Below are 20,975 nucleotides of genomic sequence, written 5' to 3' on the forward strand. Positions count from 1 at the left end.
CTCAACAATTACTTGAATGTTACTTGCGATTAAAAACACATAAAAAGAAAAAAAATATTTACAAATTATAAATTGTACTAAATAAAGGCCGTCAACCGACCATAATACCGATTGATACCGACCCTCAAACACAGAAAAACGGAACTAACATCACAACCCACATTTCCGGGGGAACTCAGTAAGAAGACGGACCGCGGAACAGTAGCTATGTAGTCAGAAATAAATTGCATCAATATCAATGTTTTCACCGAAATTATTCTGCATGTCAGGCAGTTCATTTCTCTTTCTGAAGTCTATTAAGTGTATTCTGTCCTCTTCATGTCATGGCCAAAACACAATCTCTAATACAGTAAGCGGACAAAACGTATTACATCTGTGATTTAAATACGACAAAACACATAACACTAACATAATACTACGATAACAACTGCAATTCAATATTTATAGAATTTTATATCAACTACGTATTTAGTAATCAGTAAATTATCATTTCTATATTACATTATATACATTTTAATACTTTTAATTAGTTTTAATATTTAATGGTTCTCCATTTCAGCAGCTTGCAGCACAATATATATCTAAACCCCAGAAGCAGCTTTGTGAGACTGTACTGAAGCATTTTGATAGACAGTACAGTGAAGAGCTTGGAGAGCAGTGGTGGAATGCAAGGTGGGTAATAGGATTTTTAATATCAATTAATGCTGTTAAAATTTTTATTCTTATTTAAATAATTTAAATTATTGTATTTTGATGTCAAAATTTTCATGAGAACATTTAAATGTATTTGCATTTAAATGGTTACTATTGGTGGTTCATTTCATTGTGTCAATCTTTTGCAAATAAATGACTAAGCTGAAGGAAAATGAATAAAGGAAAGGTTATAATTCTGGCCACCCTTTTAACTAAGGCTTGCTATGATTTTACCTTGTAATCAATGTTACTGCCTCAGATTGTCTAAGTCAGGCATGTCAAACTCTCTCTTGGAGGGCCGGTGTCCTGCAAAGTTTAGTTCCAACCCCAATCAGACACACCTGGGCAAGCTAATCAAGCTCTTACTAGGCTTTCTAGAAACATCCTTGCAGGTGTGTTTAGGCAAGTTGGATTTAAAATCTGCAGGACACCGGCATTCAAGGACCGAGTTTAGACACCCCTGGTCTAAGTGACAATCTCATAACTAGTTTACAAATCAATATAAATATTGAATATTTTCAGGGATGTGCTTCTGAATCCACTCTCATGGCAATATGGCGTCCTGCTTAATCGGTTCAGTGACCTTACAAACCTCAAGCAGTGTCTTGCGGAGCTCGGATACACAAACCTTCTTCAACAGACACATCCTGAATCCCATTCCCAAACAGCAGACATCCCTCTGCAGTGTTTCATTCACCCAGATCCAGTGCGTATTCCCACACAAAGCCACCACACAGGCTGGCTGAAGCAGTACTACCTCCTGAATGCAGCCTCTCTTCTCCCTGTACTGGCTTTGAATGTGCAGGAAGGAGAAAATGTGCTTGATCTTTGTGCAGCTCCTGGAGGGAAAAGCCTGGCCATATTACAGACAGCCACTCCTGGTAAGTTGCACTTTTATAATTAATGGCAAGGCCATTATTTATGTGGCAAAATGATGTGTGACTGGAGCATATACCTAATGATACAACTGAGGTGGATTTTATATTCGCTCATTTTATCTTTTCTGAACATTTTTACCATGCTACTTTGAGTATTTAGTCTAAAATCATATGCAAGTATGATTTCAAAACAAAATTAGCAGTGTTTATTTGACTGAACAATGTTGTACTTGGCTGCTAATATGATTTTCCTATTTAGAGTCTGTGAGAATAATTATGTTATAATGAGAAAGTCAATTTATTTATTTATTTTTTCATATAAAATCAACTTTACATCAGTCATGATACACTTCATATTACTTGTGTAAAAAGTTTGGGGTTGGGGAGATATTCTGTTATTTTTGAAACATGTATCTTATGCTTATATCAACAATATTATGTTTAATCAACAATGCAATTATTTAATCAAAGATACAGTAAACATTGATACTTTGGAATATTATTTGACACAGCCATTATTTCAGTCTTTATGGCAACACAATCATGTAGAAAGTACTCTAATATGCTCTGTTGGTGGAAATCATATTTATTTATTCATTTATTTATTTTACTTTACAAATGATTCTTTAGCTTGTATAATAAGTCAGAAGCAACATTTATTTGAGAGGTTTATGATATACCATACATAAAAATAAAACTGTATGTTAGAGCTTTACTGAAAGGGGTGTTCAAAAGACTGTCATGACACCTTTATAATCATGATGTGACATGATTATGTAGAAGACCATATGCATGGTTATGACAACTGTTAAATGCAAATGTAAATGCAAATGTAACATTTGCAATGTTTTTTTTTAATGAAAATTTGACACAAACAAATCATATCTTTTTTGTCATGATGACAACTAGACACAACATAACTTGTCATAAATTTGTCATAAACATGAGTCACAAGTAAGCAAGGGACAATAAACAGTTTCAAAGTTTACCGCGGTGTGAAAATGTTAGGTACGTTTTTTTTTTTTTCTGTTTTTTTTTTTTTGTGTTGTCAAATACTAATTTATTTATTTTTTTTAATTTTTTTTCTATGGCAGCAGTATTAACAGCAGCAAAGGATCATCCACATCAAAAGCCACTGATCAGCCTAACATTTAAAAACAAATCACTCATGCACAAGAATTCAAACCTCCTGAACAGTGCAGTGGCTTTCTTTATATTCAATGAAAAAAAAAAAAAGATGTCCGAAGATGCCTTTTCACTTTACTAAGAAATCTTTGTTTTTTTAATTAATGAAAATATTAGAAGTAAACAATTAATTTTAATTATTTAGCCTGACATGTTTAATGTTCCAAAATATTATAAATGTTTCTTAGAATAAAAAAAGTTGCAGTTTTTTTACCCAGACATTTAAAAGACATTATTTTAGAGCAGCAATCACAATACCCTAGAAATCATTATAGTTTTTTCCAAGGTTATTATATTGTCAGAATCTCATACTGGCCCGTGCCTGGTCACAAGTTCGTTATAATTGTTGTGAATATTTTGCTGATCACTTTTTTTTTTTCAGTGAGATTTTTTCATTAATTTCTCATTAAATGTGTCAATACCCTGACAAATAATTTTACAACTTCAGCATTAATATTTAAAGAGATTTTATTTTAACCAAAACTGGATTACGTGTTAAATTTGATTAAAAAAATTATAATCATGTGAAACATTAAATAATGTTTGTTGTATTGTCTGCGATGAAATATATGTCAAGGTAAATTTAGAAATCACTACTTTCTTTTTTTATTTGTATTTCCAATACTGTCCCAATCTTTTCTGATTTGGGGTTGTACATGTGATTTTTATTTTTTATTTATTGTTTAAAAAATTGGCAAATATTTCAAACAAATCTTTAACTTTGCCATGGTTTTTTTTTGTCATTTGTTTTGTAGACTTTTGAAGAAAATATTGAGGTTAATTCATAAAGTCTGTAGCATAACAAAATATGGAAAAAGCGAAGCGGTGTGAATTTTTATTTTATTTTATTTTTCATATGGTTTAAATGGTGTCCATTCTGTGACTGACTAACTTGTATCTAACTTAAATTGTAATGGTCAGAATGGCTGTGTGCTGTATGTTGCATTGTATTATTATTATTTTTTTTTCTGTGCCAACCTCAATGTTTTTTCTTTAATTGACAAAAATTATGTCTAATTGATTATTTCTCAATTGTTCTCAATTTAAAACATTGACATTGTGTTGTCTAAAAATGTCAGAAATCCCGGCATAATTTTTCTTATTTTGAGCAATTTGATGCTCTAAATGAGTCTATTGTTGTTGTTTTTTTTTCTAAGCAGAAAGTAATGACTAAATATATAATATGACATGCAAAAGACATAAACTAAAATGTCATGCAAAGTAACAATAGTTTACAAATCTTTGGTCAGAGGAATGTAGAATAGCTGTTTTTTGTCTTAAAAAAAGTGTCATTTATATTACAAATGTTGTTTTCTTGTAAGTCACTTGGGTTAAAATGTCTGATAATGAGTAAATGTATTTTATATATTTTTAAAGAATGTATTTTTTAGTCTCTGTTCTACAAACATGGCTTCTGTTTAAAGCATCACAATCATTTTTACCTGTGATGATGATGTAGCCTTTAAAAGTGCAAAAAGTGTATGTTCAGTTCTTAAATGTAATTAAAAATAATTACAAATATTAGAACAATATGTTTTTTCATCACATTTTTAACCCTTTAAATTTATAAAGATTTGTGCTGTAACATATGCTATAATTTTTGTGTGGGATTCCTAGGTCTCTTACACTGTAATGAAGTGGATCAGCACAGACATGATTGGTTACTGAAGACTCTTGAATCATATGTTCCTCCCTCACTCAGACATCTGCTTTCAGTGACTCTTCAGGATGGCCGTAGCATTGGGACCATGCAACCAGGAGCTTACGACAAGGTACATTACAGTAAAGTCTAGATCAGGGTTGCCCAAAATTATTCATATGAATGGCCGAAAACTAAATATCATTGAGAGCCTTGGGCCAAAGATAAATACCAAACTACAGTGTATTACATTGAAGTTGCCATTGCTAATTTTTTAATATTTTCAGACTGTTTCAAAATAAATAGAAAACCTTTCTTTAAATACTATTAACTAATGCATTATAACCTGTTAAATAATAATGCATTGCAATAAAACAATCACATTTATAACAGTGGAGTTCAATGCGGAAGACACTAGTCAAGCAGAATCTGCCTTTGCCTTGATTTGCTCACCAAAGTCTCTGGATTGTCGGGTAACTGTATGCACATTTAAACAAAACCTGATTAATTTATACCATTTAATCGAAACATTTAACTTCAGTCAGCTTTTAACAATAAAACAAACAAACAAACAAAAAAGGGCTACATTACATTTTAATTGACAATCTCAAAACCATCCCAATCGTTCTCCCTCTCTTCTCAGTTGGCATGGTGGGCTAAATCAAAGGTTGCCATGGGCCAACTTTAGCCCCAGGGCCCTAGTTTGAACATCTCTGTTCTAGATAAAAATTCAGCTGCACATACTCACATAAGTTTAGCATTTTTGTTAGCCTGTACAACAATAATAAAATGTACAATACATTTAAACAATACAGTTTCATGTGTAATTTAATAAATAACATGAATTATACTCTGAATATTCGCTCCACCATATCAACCCTGTACATCAGCAACATCACTGGGTTCCTGTTAAATCACGTATTGGTTTTAAGACCTTGATTTTAACATATTAAGCAGTGCATGGGCTAGCAACTGACTACATTTTTGACCTGGTTACTCTTGCCACTCCCATCAAGTCTTTGTTTTTCATCTGGACTTTTGGTCTTAGCCACGTTGTAGACTAAAGACCATGGGTTGTAGAGCTTTTTGTACTGTGCGCCTAAGCTATGGAATGGTCTACCCATCAGCATTAGGAATGGCGCTTCTCTGGCTTGTTTTAAGAAACTTTTCAAGACTTACCTTTTTACCATTGCTTTTAATTAGATTGATTATTTTTGTCAATTTAATCATTCAATTGTATTTTTTATATTTTATAGTGTTTTTTTTTTTTTTTTTACTTTCTTAATGTTTTGCTTGTATGCCTTGTAGCATTTTGGGCCTGAGAGAAGCTTAAAATGTGTTAATATTATTATTATTATTATTATTATTATTATTATTATTATTATTATTATTATTAATATTATTAATATTATTATTTATAATAACTGTTTTTACACTTCTAGAGGCAGACTTTAATTAAATACACTTAACATATAATTTAATAAATAATTTCAATAATTCTCTCTATCTTCAGGCTGCAGCTGTATTCTTTCTAGCAACAATGATACAACACTCACCCCTAATGAGTACTCAATTTGTTTTACAATGTAGATTGTGTCTAAGCAGCTTAACATAGAAGTTCTAGTAAATTGAAACTGTCGATCCAATTTTCAGAGTTGAAGTTCAGTTTAGTTCAGTTCATTGTGGTTTAAATTTCACTGCTGGAAGTCCAAACACTGAAGAGCAAATCCATCAATGCGCAGCTCCACAAGTCCCAACCAAGCAAGCCAATAGCAGCGATGAGGAACTTAACGCTCATACAACAGAATAACTCATCTGTTACACAATTAAAACGATACAACCTTTAAGCCATCATTGGCTATTTTAGTCAGTGATATTTACCCTGAATGAATCATAAAATGACTTTTTGTAAAACACAACATTACCTAACATTTGTTCGATTCTGTTAAGTGCAGAAACTAAATGTACTCAACTAACCTCCACTGAATGTCATTTATCCAAGTGTTTAGAGAAAGAAAAACAGTTTGTTTGTGAATGTCAGAGTGACACTCTCACATGACATCAGTAGCAATGCTGCCTCCAAACTCGCATCATTTATCACAGTTGCCATAGCACTCAGTGCAAGCCCTTGCTTTCCATCTGAAAGCAACCAAAAAAAAAGGCTGCAAGGTGGAATAGAGGTTTTCTGCACACTCAGTCATTTGAAGGGAAAGCTGCATAGGTACGCATTTTTTTCCCACTCATCATGGGGTGACGAGACACTAGGCAGGTCACTATCAGCCCTCCAGGCCAAACATGCCAATCAAGCAGTGAATATGGCGCTTTTAAGGTTCCCAGATACTGCTGACTGAGTATTATCCTCTTCTGGCGGTGAGAGAAGCGTCGGGCCACTGAGCAGAAAGGTAAACGAATACACAATGCGACAGGAGGTGTCGTGATGGTTTTAAATGAATAGAGCTCAGGGTGGGTGCCGTGCTAGAAGAGGTTAACTTTTTTATTTTCAGCTCAGTCTCACTGGAAAAAAAAAAAATAGCATGCCTATGGTGACATTCTGCAAAATGACTTTGTTATTTCCCGCTCATTTAAAAACTCTTTCATAGTGAAATTTCCAGTGGGTGGTGCTAAGAGCACACTCACTTTGAATTCAATTTTCACATTGTCTTATTTACATTGGTTGAAATTCCTGAAAAAAAAATTGCATTTGTTGAAAGGCCTGGGGTCTGTTCTTCGTACCTCGTTTAAATGATCCTGAATGATCTCTGGCTAATTTGTTTTTTTAAAAACAAATTTGAGAAGATCTGGAAGGCCTAATCTGAGATCGCTGCATGTGTTGTAAAGGACAGATTTATGAATCCTCATGATCCTCATAAAATCATGATCAGCAATGCAACGATTGGCTGACAGCACGGCAGCATAATGACATCATCTAATTAATATTCAATTCTCCATGTGAGCAAAATTACTAAAACTTGTAGTAAAGGGTTTGTTATATATGATACGCAATAACGCTACTCCTTTGTTGTGGGCTGCAGGCTTTACACTTTCATGTGTCAAGAATATTTAGCAATTTATTTAGTTTCACATTTAGAGCGGATTTTCTTTATTATAGTAGCCTAGGTCTATTCAAGTTTCTTAATCGGTGTAAGGAATAACTGGCTGTTTAAATAAATTTTGCATCAAAAAGCAATTTGATATCGGTAAAGGTGTCTGCATCTTTTGCGAAGAATCAAATCACCATCATATTAGCTATCAAAACCCATGCATGACTGCGTAAATTATTATTACTTTAAAAAAAAAAGTAGAATATTGTGCATGTCTATTATCTTATACAAATTGTCCTAAAGCTGGTACCTTAAAATATGATGTGTTTGTGTCTAAAAAGTGCATATTATTAAGTGTTCTCTTTGACCATCTTAAGGAGAACCACCCCAAGACAGTCTTTATACTTTTTTTATGCAGAATTGTTTTATTTATATATTTTTTAAACTTAGTAATAAGTATTACCTTTGCTTGAAAAGACCCAATCTAATCCTGTTTGTATGAAATGAGCCTGCTCCCTAGGAGGTTTGAGCTACCAGAACTGTTACTATAACAACAACTCTCAGATCAGTTTTGAAGAACGAAATGATCCTAATTCGTGTCAAATCGTAAATTATCAAATCCAGCTATTTGAGTAATCCATGTACGAAGAATGGACCCCTGTTGCACAAAATAAGTGAAACAAACTTCAGTTTGCAGAATTAGTTTCAACTTGACAATACCAAAGAAATGCAAACTGGCTAACATCAGGATAAGAGGTTTCACAACGCTTGACACAAACATTCACTGGGTTTAAGCATGGGTTAGTAATTAACTCTGGAGTGTGTGTGCTTAAAAGTGTGACGTGCATCAAATAGCCATCATATGAGACACATGAGAGTCAGTTTGATACTTCTCTCTTAAAGATACAGAGATTAAGCATTATCAAAATAAATAAATAAAATTATGAATTTAAGCACAATTATAAAGCCATAATAAACACTTCTTACTCAGTAAAATCATTTTAGATGGCAACTTAAAGAAAATATTATTATACCAATGAAAATCAATCCTTTATTTTAATAATGTAAATTTATAAACAGCATAAAATACTGCCATTTTAAATGATATATTAATGTTAATTTATAAGTTAATATTTCATTGTAAATGTTAATTTAAAGGCATTATTATATATTAAATGAAAAAGATGAAATATAAAGAATACAAATTTATATAGTAGAAGGACATTATTAGTGACAGAAAAAAAATTGTCTCAAATAATTTGTCTGTCATGCAAAAGTCTTTCATTTAGAGCAGAGGAGATGCTCTGGGACTGGGAGTGGCTTTGTTGCTTCAGATATATGACTGATTGTTCCAGTTTGGTTTTGCGACCTCTAACTCAAAATAATATGTGCTCCAAAGCAGGTTAGCCATATAGTGTGTTATAGTGACGACAAAACCCGTTTGAAACCAAACCATCTTCTTGAACCCGAAAACTCAGATGGGGGAGTATGGCTTGCTAATGAACCTCTCTCAAGAGGTTCTTGTAAGTGCGTTTGTCTCCCATGTTGGTGAGAGCAGTTTAAATCCAACTTGGAACAGTGTGTGTAGAACCTGAGGAGTTACATTGGCTTTAGTAGGGTGATTGCAAAAGCTAGTAAGAGCTTTGCAGGTAAACCTTATTCCTTTGAGTTTAAGAGCAGACTTGTTAGCTGGAGACAACGGTTTAAAATCACTTGATGTGACAAGTAGGACTGGAGGGGTTACACTGGTGGCATGATCCAAATTGTGAGATTTTTGCTGCTTTTTTACTGCATGGTATCACTCGGTGTGATTTGGCTTATCTCGCTTTGCTTTTCCACTGCAGAATATTGCCACTTGAAGTGGGTGGGATGTAGACATATGAAAAAATTGTGCTGTCTACTTACATGTTCTGGGTGAACCCATCCAACTCTTGGCTGTCCATTTATGATTGTTTTCATGATTGTACATTCACATATGGTTTCTTGTGCAAATGAATGAATGTCACACTGTTGATAGTGTATAACTTTGTATTTTCTGTTTATTTGAAACATTTGTAGGAGCATTTATTTCATGTTTTGCCCCACTTAATCTAATGTATGTGTATTTTTGTACAAACTATCTATTAGGTTGTGTAATGCTAGCAGTTAAATGCCGCAAAACTTTTCTTCTCACCTCTCACACTTCATCACACCTAGTCAGATTATAAATACTCTGATCATTTACTCTGACCTTATCTAATGACCACATTACATGTATATTTATTTGTAAGCAACAGTGATTTAAAATAATTCTACATTGGCTGTGGCTGACTATTTATTTCTAGTGGCTTTGTGTCTCTTGCAGCAAATCCAGTGATGCAGGTAGGGACAATTCTCTTAGGTAAATCAGTGATCCACAGTAATCAGTATACCATATTTTAGTAATACTATGGCTCACCACCCCATGCAGTGGAAATGCCATTAGCAAGGTGAGTGTAGGTGAATTTCATCCCCCTGGCTTCAAGAGGTACACTAGTGGCTAAAGCCATGCAAAAGTCTGTTGGACGTTGCTGCGAAAATGTGCTGGATAAAACAAGTTGATGTGATACTGATAAAACAAGTGACTACTCCATATTTTACATTTCTGCACAGAGAGGTCACATTTTGATATTCTATAGGTCTCACACATTCACATGATGCAAATTCGCAGATCAGAGTTCACCAAGTTTGAACTTTGGAAAGCAAGCTTGAAACTTATTGCACAGGCTTGTGCTCGCATTCGCATACCTATGATGGATAGTCAATTTCATAAAAACTGCAGTGTGATCGTAGCTTGATACTAGAATTTAGATAAGCACATTTAAAAATGGCCACAGGCTGACAAAAGTGCTGTAGGTTTTTAGGTTAATCACAATAATAACAGCAAAACAGATAAAATATGAAATTCATTATAACCTAAAAGCAACAGAGAATAATAAAGACAAGAATTAAACTCTGACAAAGTAGAAGCTGATCTAACATAGAGAGTTTGTTCCACAGTGTTGGCCTGGAAACTTCAAAGGCTTGATTTCACCTCGATTTTAGCTGAGATTTGTGTATTTGTAGGAAGAGTTTAGCTTAAAATCTTAATGTCTGGTAATAGAATATGGGTGGAGCAAATTAGACAAATAGGGCGGAGCTGGATGATTTGGTAATTTGTAAACCAGTAATAATCAGAATCAGATAGAGCTTTATTGTCAGGTATGTTCGCACATACGAGGAATTTTTTTTCATGACAGAGCATCTACCGTGCAACAGAATTACTAAGACAGGACCAAAAAAAAACTATTATTATTATATAAAAAAAGCAGTAAGTACTGAATGCAAATATTCAATTTGACAAGTGTATGTAGAGCTATATTACTATATACAATGTTATATGTGCAGCTTTTAGTGCAAATTGGCATGTAAAGTGTGTTGTTAAATAAGTGTATATGTGTATAAAAGTGTACGGCAAGTAGTGATGTTGGTTCCACAATGATTATCATCTAGTGTTCATGAGACGGATTGCCTGATGGATGGATTGCCCGATGGATTGCCTAATAAAGTTTTAAACTCAATTATAAAATTAATAGGATGCCAATGAAGAGATGGGGTATATGACCAGACTGCTTCCTTTACCTCAGGAATTTTGCTAAAGTGTTTTGTATGACCAGTAAACGAGCCAATTGGGACTTTGGTATGCTAAAGTTTAAGGAGTTACAATAATATAGGCATGAGATAATGAGGTGGATTTGATTTTTTTTTTTTTTTGTAGTAGTAGGATATGTTCCTGGAACATCCTTCCTGTTCAAAAATATAATCTATACTTAATTCCTACCTCTTAACACAGTGTTTCTCAACCACGTTTCTGGAGGACCACCAACACTGCATGTTTTGGATGTCTCCTTTGTCTGTCACACCTATTGCAGGTCTTTCAATCTCTGCAAATGAACTGATGATTTGAATCAGGTGTGTTTGGTTAAGGAGACATGGAAAATGTGTAGAGCTGGTTGTCCTCAAGGAACATGGTTGAGAAACATTGCTTTAACCTAATCCTAACTGTAAATTTTTCCCAAAATCAGAGGGGATTAACAGTTGGATAAAATGGTGTGTGTGTGTGTGTGTGTGTGTGTGTGTGTGTGTGTGTGTGTGTGTGTGTGTGTGTGTATATATATATATATATATATATATATATATATATATATATATATATATATATATATATTTTTTTTTTTTTATTGAACCCTTCTTTAGCACAAGAGTCCAATTTTTGACAGTATAAATAACTCTGTAACTGTAAGGACCATGAGACCGTAGAAACTCAGAAGATTGATTTCACACCTCTAGTTTTAAAAAAGTCAGGAAAGCGGGTAAGTCCAGCTTTGTTTAGGTGAGAGTGTCGAGTTGCGAAAGAGAGACGGTTTTGCATGAAAAGGGGAGTTTCATTACGTGCACGCGCTGATTTTCACAGAGGCAAATACAGATAGACAGTGACTACGTTTACATGGACATCAGTAATTAAATGGTTTGCCTTAATCTGAATAAGACAATAATATGGTTAAGGTGTTTACATGAGTTGCGTGTTTACATCATGGATGTTTCTTTCATGATCCAATTTTACATGTTATAGCACATACAGTTGAAGTCAGAATTATTAGCCCCCTTTGATTTTATTTTTTTTTTTAATATATCACAAATGATGTTTAACAGAGCAAAAAAATAATAAATAAATAAATAAATCAGCATGTCTGATAATATATATATATATATATATATATATATATATATATATATATATATATATATATATATATATATATATATATACACAGAAAAAAACATCATTATACAATAACTTGCCTAATTACCCTAACCTGCCTAATTAACCTAGTTAAGCCTTTAAATGTCACTTAAAGCTGTATAGAAGTGTCTCGAAAAATATCTAGTAAAATATTATTTACTGTCATCATGGCAAAGATAAAATAAATCAGTTATTAGAAATGAGTTATTGAAACTTATTTTTAAAAATGTGTGGAAAAAAACAGTTTCTGAAAACAGAACAGAACAGAAACTGAGAGAAAAAATAAACTGGGCTAATAATTCTGACTTCAACTATAGATCGATTAATGGCATTACGTCACCACGTTGTCCACAATACCTCCAGAGTTTCATGTAATTTTGGGTGTTTCATTTTTAATTTTTTGACTTCAACTGCGGTTTGGCACTTTCACTTTCGTTCAGAATAATTTCATGCATGCCCCCAGTAACAAACAAGATATTGGATGCGAGGAACTTTTGGAAGAGTGTTGTTTTAATGGAATTTAATATCACACGCTGAATGGGAGATAAAAAAAAAAAAAAAAACCTCAGCATTTTGTGATGCAGGTGTCTGTGATCCTTTACTGACTCGGTCGGTGCAAAGAATAGTGTCAAACAGCTGTGTGAGTATAGACTATCTTGTCACAAAATGCGGCAAAAATTCTACACAACAGTAATAGTTTGATTAAGATGTTTACATGTTTACGTTAGAGCAGCATTTACAGCGGATGTTTCCATCCATAATATTGTAGTGATATTACTGTAAACTTAATAACTTAATAATTTTGACTAAGGTCTGTCTTTAAAAACTGAAAAAGTACTGCTGCTGATACTAACTATCTTTGCCATCTGAATAAACATAAACAAAGAGCTTTGATCGCACACTTACCAAATCTGGAACCACGTCTTTTTTTTTAACAGAAAACAAGTGGCAAATCCAGATTTCACCATTTTCAGATTCAAAAAGCTCTTAGGTAAAAAATGTTTCGTTACAAACATAATTTGGTTACATGTCAGCAGACCACTTTAATCCCCACATGTGGGTCTACACCCGAGCTGTGCTCTCGACGTGGTGAAATGGAAACAAAACCTTTGTTGCTGCACATTTATAAACGTAACACTGACGACCCGTGTCTCCAAACAATTCTTCTTCTTCCACTTGTTTTAATTATGATTGCCAACACAATGTGGTGTCTCTATGCCATCTGAACATTGGAACAGGTAAAACAGTGTTCGAAGCTATACCATGCATATTAATGAAGTTGCATCTCATTCACAATAGAGCACGCTGATTGGTTCAAACTAAGTCTTTCTCATGAATTAATGCTGAAAACTCTAAGTCATGTTGTACCCGCTGGTACAGACATCCAGTCTCCACTCTGGAATTTTCACAAGGATCTTATGGCCGTGATGAAGCTTCAAAATTTATTTTCAAACCAGAAAAATAAATTAGCTAAAAAAACGCAAAAACAACCAATTTTCACTTTTTTTTTTTTTGTGAAATATTTGTGTCCTAATAGTGTTTTAGCAATGTGGAACACATATATGTCTGTAAACATCTCATGTGTTTTGGTGTTTTGTGACCCTTCAATAAATTGGCATTGGACAACTCCTGTGGAATATTTGAATATTTGACCAGCCTAGTGATATTTGTTTTTGAAAAGAAATAAATTTTTTGATGTTTTGCTGTCACATATTTTAATTTCAACTGAAATCAAAGTGAATTTTATGTAGATGCAATGATTTTTGGCATATAATTTGACAAATAGTTTGCTTAGACACAAATTTCCAATGAGCCTCTGTTGTGTTTTTAAAATGCACTGAATACAGCTCAGTCACCCATGACTGTGATACACTAATCCAACCAGAAGGTGACAGTGTTGTTGTTTTACTCACACTGACCTCCATTCACATTGGACAGATGCTACAGTTCCCCGGGACCCTCGATGGAGGGGACGCAGGTACACATTCAAGCTCAGATGATGAAACCTCCTGTCCCGAAATGTCAAATGAACATGTCTCTGACGCCCACAATTGATTCCCTTTATCAACTCTGGCACTTAGACGAGGGTAATAGCTTTGGCTCTTCCTCTTAAGCGTGCTGTAGTTCCTAGATCCCATCATCAGGCCCACGGGGGTCTTTCTACACCATCATGTCCTTCAGTGACGCGGGTCTCCAGAGCCCCCCGGCATTCTTTTTAGCCAGACAGGCGGCAGAGCTAACAGAGAGAATTAAGAGGCTCTAATACAAAGCTGGCAGGGAGAAAAACAGTGGGACTCGATTGTCAGCTTGACAAGGCAGTTTCAGCCAGTTCTAATGAGGAGAGAGTAGTCTCAAAGGAAGCCAAGAAAGACGAGCAGAGCCAGAGCAAGGAATAAGGAGTTGGGTTGGAAAGAGATCGTTGGATTTCTTGAGAGAAGTTGACGAAAAATGAGATGTTTGGTGAAAGAACTGATTTTTTTTTTTTTTTGCGGGGATCTTTCACTCAGCCTTGTCTATTGCTCATCTGAATCTTTCAGAGAGTTTCTTGTTTGTTCAATCGTAGATTCTAGCTCAGGTGTGCTTTGTGATTATTGGCCCCAGGTGTGTGTGGTGTTTCCATCATCTCACTCTCTCTCTTTACTTCAACCGCGCTCTCTCATTTGCTCAGTGGGTTTCACAGAGGATGCTGCGAGTGTGTTGGTTCTTTTAAAGAGCTAATGAGGCCCATACCGGCAGGTCCCCGCTGTCCTTCTGCTTTCCTCTTTGTGTTATGCTCACTGTCCCCCAGGTGAACATGAAATATTCCCCTTCAGTCTCGTTCACTGTTTTTTTTTCCCTCCCTGCAGAGTTAAAACCTGTTCTCTGAAGTGTGTTTGTCTGTGTGTGTTTCTCCGTCCCTCTGTGTCAGGTGCTTGTAGATGCCCCATGCTCTAATGACCGGAGTTGGCTTTATACCCCTGACACCCACCGAGGGGAAATGTGGCTGAAGGAGAGAACTCAACTACCACTCTTACAGAAGGAGCTGCTCTGGTAAATATCTATCACGGCAACCCACATACACACGCAATCACGTGGGAAGGTACTGTAAACGATGCTAAATGGCACTGTATGTTTCTTGTTGCTGTTCCATTTGAACAAATTTCTGCAGTCTTGCCCTTCTCTGTCACAGACAATCATGCAACAGTGAAGGCAAAAATATAGTTAGGGAGAAATGGATTAGCTTTCCTGTATTATAATTATTTAAAAAATGGTTTCTAAGTGCTGTGTAAAAAAAAATCATGGCGCGTTTTCCTGCTGGAAGTAGCCATCAAAAGATGGGTACACTGTGGTCATAAAGGGATGAACAATCTCAGCAACAATACTCAAGTAGGCTGTGGTGTTGACACGATGCTCAACTGGTACTAAAGAACCCAAAGTGTGCCAAGAAAATATCCCCCACACCATTACACCACCACCACCACCACCAGCAGCCTGAATCGTTGATACAAGACAGGATGGATCCATCTATTGTGCAATTTTTGTCAGCATGTGTGAATTATAGATTCAGTTTCCTGTTCCTAGCTGACAAGAGTGGCACCTGGTGTGGTTTTTTTTACTGCTGTAGCCCATCTGCCTCAAGGTTGGAGGTGTTGTGCGTTCAGAGATGCTCTTTTGCATACCTCGGTTGTAACGAGTGGCTATTTGAGTTACTTTTGCATTTATATCAGCTCGAACCAGTCAGGCCATTCTGCTCTGACCTCTGGCATCAACAAGGCATTTGCACCAACAGAACTGCCACTCACTGGATACTTTCTCTTTTCAGTCCATTATCTGTAAACCCTAGTGATGGTTGTGTGTGAAAATCCCAGAAGATCAGCAGTTTCTGAAATACTCAGACCAGCCCACTGGCAGCAACAACCATGCCACATTCAAAGTAATTTAAATCACCTTTCTTCCCCATTCCCCAATAAAATAATAATTTCTCCAGAATAATAAAAAAAAATATATATATAAAATATATTTAATCCCAAAAACAAAACTTGTGAGAAGCCATCTCTCCACTAAGAAAACTAATACTTGGTTAAGTAAAACAAAAGGAAACTACAGATGTGGTAATTGCAATCATTGTGATAACATACTTAAGACAAACATATTTAGAGATCCATCATCAGGCCACAAATTGAAGATCCATTCAATTATTTATTGAAATACTACATTTGTTGTATATCGACTGGAATGTCCGAGCGGATGCTTTTATATAGGAATGACTAAGGGAAAATTAAAGTTAAGATTAGCTGAGCATAAAAATGCGATACGTACCTGTAATCCACAATATCCTATGGCCCTACATTATAAAAATCAAAGTCATGGCAATCCCAGTTCATTAAAAATAGTTGGTATTGAACATATAATTCTACAAGAGGAGGAGACGGGATGAAAAGATTAAAACAAGGAGAGACTTTTTATATCAATAGATTAAAAGCAACCAGATTTCCAGGTTTAAATGGTGAATTAGATTTTTCTTCATTCTTGCAAAACAGTTTTTCTATTGTTGCTTTACAGATTATCATCATATAAGGTTGAATATGTATGTGTTTGTATATGCATTCTTATGTGTACATGTTTATATATGTGTACGTGTATATAAATGTATGTGCACATGTATATATGTATGTTTGTATGGGTGTATATATGACATAACATGTTTATGCGTATTTATCTGTACATATTTGTTTATTAGCTTTTCATTCATTTATTTTCTTTTCGGCTCAGTTCCTTTATTTAATCCGGGGTCGCCACAGCGGAATGAACCGCCATCTTAACTAACACATGTTTTTAAGCAGCCGATGCCCTTCCTACCGTAACCCATCCTTGGGAAACATCCATACATACTCATTCACACTCATACAATACAGACAATTTAGCCTACCCAATTCACCTGTACCACATGGCTATGCACAGTGGGGGAAACCGGAGTACCCAGAGCAGCAAACCCACGCGAATGCAGGGAGAACATGCAAACTCCACACAGAAACGCTAACGCCAACCAGCGACTTCTTGCTGTGAGGCGACTGCACTTCTGCGCCACTGCTTGTGTGTATGTGTGTGTATATATATATATATATATATATATATATATATATATATATATATATATACATATATATATATATTAGTGCAAAAAATCTAAATTAGTGCATTAACTCATGCAATTAATTTGAAATAATTCACACGTAAAAAAAAATTAACGCAGTTGCATGTTTTTTTTATTTCCTGTTGTGGTCGACGTGTTTTTAACGTGCAAAAAAACATGGATAAGACCAAGGAAGCACTTATTTAAGGCAAGTTTCTGTATAAAACAATTCATGTCGCATTACCAGGCTATCCAGCGTTTCCTCCAGTTTCATGCAATTTCGGGTGTTTCATTTTTAACTTTCGACTTCTGTTTTAATGGAATTTAATACCACATGGCAAACGGAAAAAAAAACTCTGCATTTCGTGACTCGGTGGTCCTTTTGTGAATCGCTGCTTACATGCTAGACTCGTAATAAGAGTATTATCTTAATCAAAAAAATCATTAAAATCGGAGTATTGGTGTTCATAAAGTGCCGGATGAAGTCGCGAGCTGTCAAAAGACAGCGCATTCCTTTGCCTTTCAGCATGTGCCCTCCAATGTTTTATTAAGTTTGACGTGTTTCCCCCTTAAATTCAAGCGTATGCTTCACACTGTTGTGTCAGAATTCTTGTGAATTATAGCGTTACTTTAGAACCCTTAGTTTAAGGAAATTTGATGAACGTGATCATGCGTGTTGACTTCATGCGTGAGTCACTCCGGCTGCGCTGTCCTGTGCGTTTCTCTCTCTTTCTCTCTGTGTGTGTGTGTGTGTGTGTGTGTGTCTGTGTGTGTGCACACTAAATCAAAAAGTGACGAATTGCTGTGAGATTGCGTTGCACTCTCAGCTCACATCATTCAAAAGAAAAGGTCCACATTGTCCCGGATAATGTCAACAAACTGGACTGTTTTAGCAACTGGCTGCATGTAAAGGAGGACAACTCAACTCTCAGCAATACAACTTTACAATGAGTGCAATTGTTTGTATTCAATACTTCATTATCTGCAATGCCTATATTTGGGCATTTTTTGCAGTCCACTTGGAATCCAACTTAAAAATCAATGTTTTCTTTATTGGTATTGATTGTTTTGAAATTCAAATGGCACTAACATGCCTGTGTTTTAATTTCTGTAATAAATATGGGTGTCAAGCCAGGATCTTGATAGTTTTCAGTCTAATTTTGATTAATAGCGATTAATAAAAAAAAAAATTGTGATTAACTAGTTATTTTTTTTAATCAATTGACAGTACTAATCTATATACAAAAAAGTTCCTTACACCCCCCTCTTGCTCTATTTACATTTAGTGATGGGTCGTTCATGAACGATTCGTTCTTTTTAAACAAATCTTCCATATGACTCGGGAACTACGAGTCCTCTCAAGGAGTGATTCGTTCATCCGCACGTGCGCACATTTGTGCAGGTAGTATCGTTAATTTTAAGTCTTCATCACATTGGCAGAAGCCAATCATATGCGTTTAGAGCCGGAAAAAGAATTGATCCGCTCACCTCTCAAGTCCTCTATCGGGTCTGAGTCACTCGTTCATCACAAGCCAATCGTATGCGTTTAGAGCTGGAAAAAGTTTTGATCCATTCATCTCTCGAGTCCTCTATCGGGTCTGAGTCACTCGTTCATCACGGGCCAATCATACGCTTTTAGAGCCGGAAAAAGAATTGAACCATTCATCTCTCGAGTCCTCGGGTTTGAGTCATTCTGTCACGTGATGAACGAACGATCATGGCTCCTATCGGCTTAGACTGTGCATTGATTAAGATTATATGTGACTGTCAGTGTAACGTGAATGAACCCCTGACATTTGAAGACATGAAGAGGTGAGCTGAGCAAAGAGACAAAAATGCCTTCATAGACAAAAGAGCAGATAAACATTAAATTATTATTTTCTCCTTGTTATATTCTACTTATGACTTATTTGTCGTGCAATCAACCTTTTGGGCTAGTTGTAGATGTGTTTGGAAGCAATTTGTAACATTTTAATAATATTTTGGCAAATTGAACCAAATGAACAAAATGACTCGAAAAAAGATTTGTTCATCTTGATGAACGAGACTCAAAAATCCAAGTCAGTAAAATGATCCGAACTTCCCATCACTATTTACATTACATGTTTATTCAGTGGTGTCATCAAATTAAATACTATAATAAATACCTTGATCTACTGGGCTTGACAAAAAAAAAGAAAAAAAAAAAAACTTGTCATTATGAATTATATTTTTAAATACATTGCTAAAATCAATTTCCTTCATTGTAAACACAGTTGTTCATAGTCAATTTATGTTACCAATGTATAAACTGAGTTAACAAGTAATACCACTTTTTTATAACCTTGTTTTAAAAAATGTCCTTTTATAAGATTGTATAGTTTACCATTAATAATGTTTTGTTGTTTGCTTTGTTGTCAGTTCGGCCCTAGCAGCAGTACGTCCTGGAGGAATTGTTGTCTACTCTACTTGCACCATGTCACGAGCTGAAAACCAGTCAGTTGTGGAGGAGGTCCTTGCGTCTTATCCAGGAGTGGAGCTTCAGGAGATGGAGCAGCAATTCATTGACTCTCTGTCTGATCATTTCTGCTTTGCCCACCTCCATCCTTCAGTGGGACAACTAGTGATCCCGCAAAAGGGTAAAACTTGGGGACCTATGTATGTTTCTCAATTAAAGAAAATATATTAAAATATTAAATTGTTATATGTTGCAACAGTTGTACTTATAATACAGCATACTTGCATGGTTTGAGCCATATACAATGCAAAAATTACAGGGTTCTACATAATTCATTCAGGTTGTCCCAAAACGAATTGATTAATTAAAAGGCACCTATGATGAAAATTATCTTTTGTAAGCTGTTTGGATAGAACTGTAGGCATAGTGTTTCCACAGTCATATTGAGGTGATATAAACACAATAAGTTTCTTTTTTTTTTTAATTCCTGACATCAAAATAGCATCCAAATTCCTCTTTTTTTGAGGCTAATGAAGTATTAAAAGTTGATAAATCAATTATAAGAAAATTAAGGCTTTTACAAGGTATTTAATCACGTTTTTATGAGGTCTTAAATTTTGTTCAAGTGTTGTCCAAAGTGTTTGACTCTAAAAAAGCATAAATATATTTATTTTTCTCCTAATATTAACAATGGCATGCTTGATCCACATGAATGGTTCGGGCCGGGGCGCATCCGGCCAAGCTCCTCCGCGAAAGAAGGTGGGAAGGTGATGTGACGCTCCGCCACATGTAGCTAAACCAGACCGAAACAGACAGCAAAATGGGAAAATGTAAGCTTGCTTACTCCTGGTTGGAGAAAGAAGAATTCAAACAGTGGCTGAAGCCTGTCGCTGAAAACAACCATGTAATTTATTCTTTCAAGCTTTGTTTCTTCTGAGGTTATTGAGTTTTGTTGCATAGTTGTGCTCCATTGATTTGTTTAACTACAACTGTTTAATAACAACTGTTTGTAAAGTAAAAGCTTTGATACTGATTAGAACTTGAAGTGGCGATGAGGTCTTAATATAGGTCTTTAAAAAGTCTTAAAAAGTTATTTATATTACCTTTAGGATTCCTGCATATACCCTGATCAATCATCATCAAATGTGATCAAGAGTGAGTTTTACAAGTTTAAAACAATTTTAAAAC

At 35.0% G+C, this 20,975-nt stretch overlaps 1 protein-coding gene across 2 annotated transcripts; it reads left to right on the forward strand.

Moving 5' to 3' along the window:
• The first annotated feature begins 191 nt into the window (after window positions 1-191).
• nsun3 (NOP2/Sun RNA methyltransferase 3) lies at window positions 192-20,475 on the forward strand. 2 transcript variants are annotated; one of them, NM_001025302.2, is given in 6 exon segments: window positions 192-349; window positions 560-672; window positions 1,216-1,574; window positions 4,374-4,528; window positions 15,146-15,267; window positions 19,751-20,475. In NM_001025302.2, coding segments are annotated over 6 exon segments (1,128 nt in total). In that variant the 5' UTR covers window positions 192-238; the 3' UTR covers window positions 20,019-20,475.
• Window positions 20,476-20,975: the final 500 nt, after the last annotated feature.

This window comes from Danio rerio, chromosome 1 (genome assembly GCF_049306965.1).
Source record: "Danio rerio strain Tuebingen ecotype United States chromosome 1, GRCz12tu, whole genome shotgun sequence".
Lineage (NCBI taxonomy): Eukaryota > Metazoa > Chordata > Actinopteri > Cypriniformes > Danionidae > Danio > Danio rerio.